This window comes from Sander lucioperca, chromosome 21, assembly GCF_008315115.2.
Source record: "Sander lucioperca isolate FBNREF2018 chromosome 21, SLUC_FBN_1.2, whole genome shotgun sequence".
NCBI classification, from domain to species: Eukaryota; Metazoa; Chordata; class Actinopteri; order Perciformes; family Percidae; genus Sander; species Sander lucioperca.
In genome coordinates, this window is record NC_050193.1 from 20,770,474 (window position 1) to 20,777,601 (window position 7,128).

A 7,128-nucleotide genomic window follows, 5' to 3' on the forward strand; every position below is an offset into this window, starting at 1 on the left:
TCCAAAGATTTTCTATTGGGTTCAGGTCTGGAGACTGGCTAGGCCACTCCAGGACCTTGAGATGCTTCTTACGGAGCCACTCCTTAGTTGCCCTGGCTGTGTGTTTCGGGTTGTTGTCATGCTGGAAGACCCAACCACGACCCATCTTCAATGCTCTTACTGAGGGAAGGAGGTTGTTGGCCAAGATCTTGCAATACATGGCCCCATCCATCCTCCCCTCAATACGGTGCAGTCGTCCTGTCCCCTTTGCAGAAAAGCATCCCCAATGAATGATGTTTCCACCTCCATGCTTCACGGTTGGGATGGTGTTCTTGGGGTTGTACTCATCCTTCTTCTTCCGGCGAGTGGAGTATAGACCAAAAAGCTCTATTTTTGTCTCATCAGACCACATGACCTTCTCCCATTCCTCCTCTGGATCATGCAGATGGTCATTGGCAAACTTCAGACGGGCCTGGACATGGATGCAGGATTTTAATCCATGACGGCGTAGTGTGTTACTAATGGTTTTCTTTGAGACTGTGGTCCCAGCTCTCTTCAGGTCATTGACCAGGTCCTGCCGTGTAGTTCTGGGCTGATCGCTCACCTTCCTCATGATCATTGATGCCCCACGATGTGAGATCTTGCATGGAGCCCCAGACCGAGGGAGATTTACCGTCATCTTGAACTTCTTCCATTTTCTAATACTTGCGCCAACAGTTGTTGCCTTCTCACCAAGCTGCTTGCCTATTGTCCTGTAGCCCATCCCAGCCTTGTGCAGGTCTACAATTGTATCCCTGATGTCCTTACACAGCTCTCTGGTGTTGGCCATTGTGGAGAGGTTGGAGTCTGTTTGATTGAGTGTGTGGACAGGTGTCTTTTATACAGGTAACAAGTTCAAACAGGTGCAGTTAATACAGGTAATGAGTGGAGAACAGGAGGGCTTCTTAAAGCAAAACTAACAGGTCTGTGTGAGCCGGAATTCTTACTGGTTGGTAGGTGATCAAATACTTATGTCATGCAATAAAATGCAAATTAATTATTTAAAAATCATACAATGTGATTTTCTGGATTATTGTTTTAGATTCCATCTCTAACAGTTGAAGTGTACCTATGATAAAAATGACAGACTTCTACATGCTTTGTAAGTAGGAAAACCTGCAAAATCGGCAGTGTATCAAATACTTGTTCTATGTGTTCTTTAGTCACGTTATGAGGTTTTCACACATTATTTTTGGTATGTCAGGTTTTTGTTCCAGCAGTGAGTGGAGATGCAGCACTGTGATTACTTCGACTACTGGGGCAGCGGGACTAAAGTCACAGTAACAGGTAAGTCACATTAATATATTTTTAGTCAGAAGATTATTTTTTTACTTTTTAATGTGATTATTGGTGCTAGAGAAGTTTAACTTCCTCTTAATGCAGATAGTGGTTTGAGTTAATCTTGTAATTGATTCAGCTGGATTGTAATTGGTGTTGATGAATGTTTGCATCTTTTTATTCACATTATTATTCAATACATGTTGTATTGCTGTGGATATTAATCACCATACCGTACCTGAATTTAAAAAAATATTTCTCAGTTCAATATACTGTCAGAAAAATACATCTTGTCTGTCCCTGTAGTAGGTCTATTTCATAGCAGAAATAGTTGACAGGTAAGCTCCTCTTTTTTCTGCTTGTGGAGAGCTACGTGACACATGACACTATCAATGAGGACCGTCGAGTTAAATCGGCCATCCGAGACAGGCAGACACACAGCTGACAACCTGCAGGTTGAGGCGCTGGAGACAGGTTCGGACATACACGCCGCGGGCCGCTGTGGACTTGTGCAGTCTCGCAAGCAGTTTCAGGAAAGTGGCTGCATGTGTCCGACGATGTACAAAGCATCAACACCGGTACAAGCCTACAGCTGTCCGCGGACACGGAGTGTGGAAAGTGTGTCAGAGCCTCCCGGACAGGTGAACTGAGACTCTGTTGCCTGTGCTTTCTTTTGGAAGGCTGGCTGCCCCAAAATCACCTCTTACTGTACGTACACCCCGCCGCAGACTTGAGCTTCTAAAGTTACCGGAAGTCATTAATTTTCAATGGAAGCTGGCTTCTCTCAGCTGCAAGGAGCGGCAAATCTGTCGCCGTCGCGTTTTGGGCGTTTTGAGCGACCAGAGTGTCAATCAGAAAGTTGAAACTATGTCAACTTTATGGTAATGAGCTATGACGCGGTTCAGCGGCAAGCAGCGGCAAACGCCAGCAACCAATCGGAATATAGACGTCCTTCGTGCTGGATGATAACTGTACGTACACATTTTACACAAATTAAAACATGTCAGACAAAGGTCAAAACAGCTGTCTTGGAGGGTTGACTCTGACTCAGTTTCATTAAATATCTCCAGTCCAGATGTTTCCTCCCTGTGAGGAGGAGTCAATGCAAAACTCAGATATCTTCCACCTCTACTTATCTGACTGCAGAGAGGAGGACAGAGAACAGTGGACACACAGCTTAACATGATGGACTATAGGACAGGACTGCTGCTTTTAACTATCTGCTGGGCAGGTGAACAATTTCACTGATCTTGATTAAACATAGTTTTGAATTGTGTAACTAAATTCATGTGATGTTTTTTATATCTTGACAGGTGTTGATGGTCAGACTCTGACAGAATCTGAACCAGCGATTAAAAGACCTGGAGAATCCCACAGATTGACCTGTACAACATCTGGATTGTCATTCAGTAGCTACTATATGGCCTGGATCAGACAGGCTCCTGGAAAAGGACTGGAGTGGATTACGAGTATCCACAGTACTAACATCTACTACTCTCAGTCAGTTCAGGGCCGGTTTACCGTCTCCAGAGACGACAGCAGAGAGCAGCTGTATCTGCAGATGAACAGTCTGAAGACTGAAGATTCTGCTGTTTATTATTGTGCTCGAGACCCACAGTGACTGCAGTTGGTTGAGCAGCTGTACAAAAATCCTACAGTATTCTTACTGGGCTGATGAAGCCAAATAATTAAGATGATATGTGAATGTAATATTTATATCATATATTTTATACATTATATTTTTAATATTACTAATTCTAAAGTTTTTCCCCCTAAATTTTATATTCGATATCATTTTTAGATCATAAATTACCCTTTTTCTCTTCATTATATAACGTCCTGCTTTCCTGAGAAATATTATTACTCAACATTAACACACAAAAACACAATAAAGATCGCTTGTTGGTAAAAGTGCCAAAAACATCAAACAGGTGTTGATGGTCAGACTCTGACAGAATCTGAACCAGCGATTAAAAGACCTGGAGAATCTCACAGATTGACCTGTACAACATCTGGATTCACAATCAGTAGTTACCCTATGAACTGGGTCAGACAGGCTCCTGGAAAAGGACTAGAGTGGATCGGTTTTGTACACACAGGCAGTTCTCATCTCTATTACTCCCAGTCAGTCCAGGGGAGATTCACCATCTCCAGAGATGACTCCAGCAGTAAAGTCTATCTGCAGATGAACAGTCTGAAGACTGAGGACACAGCAGTGTATTACTGTGCACGACAGACAGTGAGAGACGATAATAGGAGAGTCATACAAAAACTTCCTCTTTCTTTTTCACCACCACTGACATTCAGCTTTATCAGTATCACTTTTTTGCCATACTGCTGATTGGATTAGTGTGGTGAAACAGTGTCCACGTCTTCACAAATACCTGCATGAAGATCATGCCAAAATCAACATTTTGGTAACATTTAAAAATGAAAAGCTTCCACATTATTTCAGAATGTACTTATGAAAATGATTTTCCTATACAGAACCAAATCCACACAATATCCTGAAATTACCAAATTGTACAGCCATAAAAAGGAAGTGAACATATTTAACAAATCAAAACATTGTAGCCACTTTTGTAGGTCCTACAACATCAGCTTTAGGACCAGCAGGATGATTAACAGCTTCTTCCCACAAGCAGTACAAATAATCAATGGACTGTGTCACCTCTGTGACTGTGCAGCCAGGTCAATGTCTGACCATCACCTGTCAGGTCTCTTATTCTCTTAGTGGCTACTACACAGCTTGGATCAGACAGCCTGCAGGGAAAGGACTGGAGTGGATTGGATATGGCTGTGTTGGATGCACCACATACTACAAAGATTCACTGAAGAACAAGTCCAGTGTTAACTTTGACTCTTCCAGCTTCACAGTGACTCTAAACGGACAGAATGTGCAGCCTGAAGACACTGCTGTGTATTACTGTGCCAGAGAGCCACAGTAACACAAACCATCAGTAGACCTGAACAAAAACCCCTCAGAGCCTGAACACTTGTAACATGAAGCCACCAGAGGAGGAGCCCTCAGACCACTAATGGTTTCAACACCAGCTCTCTGTCTTTAGATTTTTTTAAATGGTGATTTAAAATTAATCCTCAAAAAGTCAGTTTCTCTTCCATAGCATCATTTTTTTTTTCATCAACAATCTTAAATGTGTTTGTCAGAGAACCAATTTCCACAATTCCACCACTACTCCTAGTCTTGTCAAGAGAACCATCTGGAAGGGCTTTGAAACTGAACTTGCCATTCAAAACTCTTTTCTTTATCCATTTCTGCTCAAGGGTTGTTTCTGCTAGCCACCCACAACATTACTGTGCATCGCTTCCTGGTTTCCCAAAACTAAAGAGCGTCTTGAGGCCCAAATCACAAAATGTGCATGCATTAATCCTACATCAGAAACAACTAGTGGTGTTAAAAGCATTTGCGTTAACTCTTTATTATGGGGTTCATTTTGACAGCCCTAGTTTAAATACTTGGAGGTTTCAATCACTGATACATCATTGTCTGTACTCCCACAAGACAGACTGAATTGCACTTTTTGAAAGTGTTTAATATTAACCTTATTTAATTAAATTAATAATTAATAATAAGTAATTATAAATAAATAATATATAAATATAAATAAATACAGCTGAATTTTCTTCAGAAGTTGAATTCTGTGCTCTGAATTTTATTAGTTTAAAAATCGATGTTTGATCTAATAATATTGTACGTGAGCTTTATTCACATGAAAAACAGCAATTTAATCAAAAATAACTTTAGGAGACATGAGATGTTGTTTACCTATCTCAAGCCGACAAGGTGATTTACCTACTACTTAAACTGAAAGCAATTTATATTATTCATATTACATTATTCCATAATTGGTACTTTGCATTGGACAAACCTGAGAGTAAATAAATGTATTCAAATGTTACAGAGTGACTTTCTGTAAAAAATAAAAAAGGATTAGTAACATCAGTTTAAAAATGTTAAACAAAGTCAAAATGGTAAGAGATACGGTGAGATGATTTGTGAAAACACAAAATACAGTTAGGAGAAAGCCAAAAAAGGAGGAGTCAATGCAAAACTCAGATATCTTCACCTCTACTTATCTGAGTGCAGAGAGGAGGACAGAGAACAGTGGACACACAGTTTAACATGATGGACTATAGGACAGGACTGCTGCTTTTAACTATCTGCTGGACAGGTGAGATTTTCACTGATCTTTTATTTGACATAGCTTTATTTGGGTGTCATCAGCTCATGCCACTTGATGTTTTTTATCCTCTTGACAGGTGTTGATGGTCAGACTCTGAACCAGCGATTAAAAGACCTGGAGAATCTCACAGATTGACCTGTACAACATCTGGATTCACACTCAGCAGCTACGAAATGAACTGGGTCAGACAGGCTCCTGGAAAAGGACTGGAATGGATCGCTTATATAAGCACATCTAGTTCTTATCTCTATTATTCCCAGTCAGTCCAGGGCAGATTCACCATCTCCAGAGATGACTCCAGCAGTAAACTCTATCTGCAGATGAACAGTCTGAAGACAGAGGACACAGCAGTGTATTACTGTGCACGAGAGACACAGTGAGAGACGATAATAGGAGAGTAATACAAAAGTACTTCCTCTATTTTTTTCACCACCACTGACATTACTTGTCTCAGTATAATTTTTTGCCATACTGCTGATAAGTTCTCTGTATTAGTGTGATGAAACTGTGTCCACATAGTCACTACCTGCATGAAGATCATGCCAAATCACATTTGATAACATTTAAAATAAAAAGCTTCCACATTATTTTCAGAATGTACACTTTTATGAAAATGATTTTCCTATACAGAACCAAATCCACACATATCCTGAATTAACTATTTGTACAGCCATTAAAACTGCATCATCGACCATCTGATATCTAGGTTTGTGAGCGGGTTCCCGGATTGTCCCTCGGCAGTTACCACCTGACTGACCTGGAGTACGCTGACGACACCTCCTGCTCAGCACGTCCTACAGCCAGCTGAGAGACGCTCTGGCCATATACAGTGAAGAGGCGGAGAAGCTTGGCCTCCAGGTGAGCTGGACGAAAACCAAGCTCCTGCATGTCGGTGACAGACCACATCCACCTTCCCTGCGGCTTGGCAAAGATATGTAGAGCTTCAAGAACTTTGTGTATCTGGATCATAGTGACAGATAACGTGGACTAAACTAGAGATCACCCTTATGAAGAGCCCTGGCTGCGTCAGCCCTGCAGTCTCTCTGGAAACCACTCTGGCAACACCAGACCATCTTACGCAGACGAAGCTCCGGATTACAACTCAGCAGTACTCTCCATCCTGCTTTATAGTTCGGAGACATGGCCCCTAAATAAACACTGGCTGCATATTAGATGGCTTTGATAGCAGGCTCTCAGAACTCTTGAGAACATCAGGTGGCCCCAGCGGGTTTCAATCAAGTGCTAGAGTCCGCACGTGCCCAGCCCAGCAAGCATCCTGCCGCTGCACAACATCGTACGCTGTTCGCCATGTTCTCGCCGTCGCTTCCGACCATCGACGAGAGCCATTCTCCATTTGTCCGAGGGCCGCAGGCTGAGACGACCACGAGTAAACCCAGCACCTGCTGCTATACGTTTTGCTGGGCGCCTCCACACAACTTGGTGTTGCAGTGGAGATGCGGAGCGTTGCACAAGACCGTCAGCTCTGGAAACACTGGTTCATCTGGTCGGCTCAACGCACAGGATGGGATACCCCCCTACCCATCTGCAGGAGCAACTAGATAGATAGACAGGCAGTAAAGGAGCAACGCTATTTAACAATCAAGTGATCTGGTTGCTTCACTGTAAA

The 7,128-nt window shown here is 42.3% G+C and overlaps 1 gene segment (V, D, J or C); it reads left to right on the forward strand.

Moving 5' to 3' along the window:
* The first annotated feature begins 2,473 nt into the window (after window positions 1–2,473).
* On the forward strand, window positions 2,474–2,934 carry LOC116051902. The segment is given in 2 exon segments: window positions 2,474–2,527; window positions 2,610–2,934. Coding segments are annotated over 2 exon segments (357 nt in total).
* The last annotated feature ends 4,194 nt before the right edge of the window (window positions 2,935–7,128 follow it).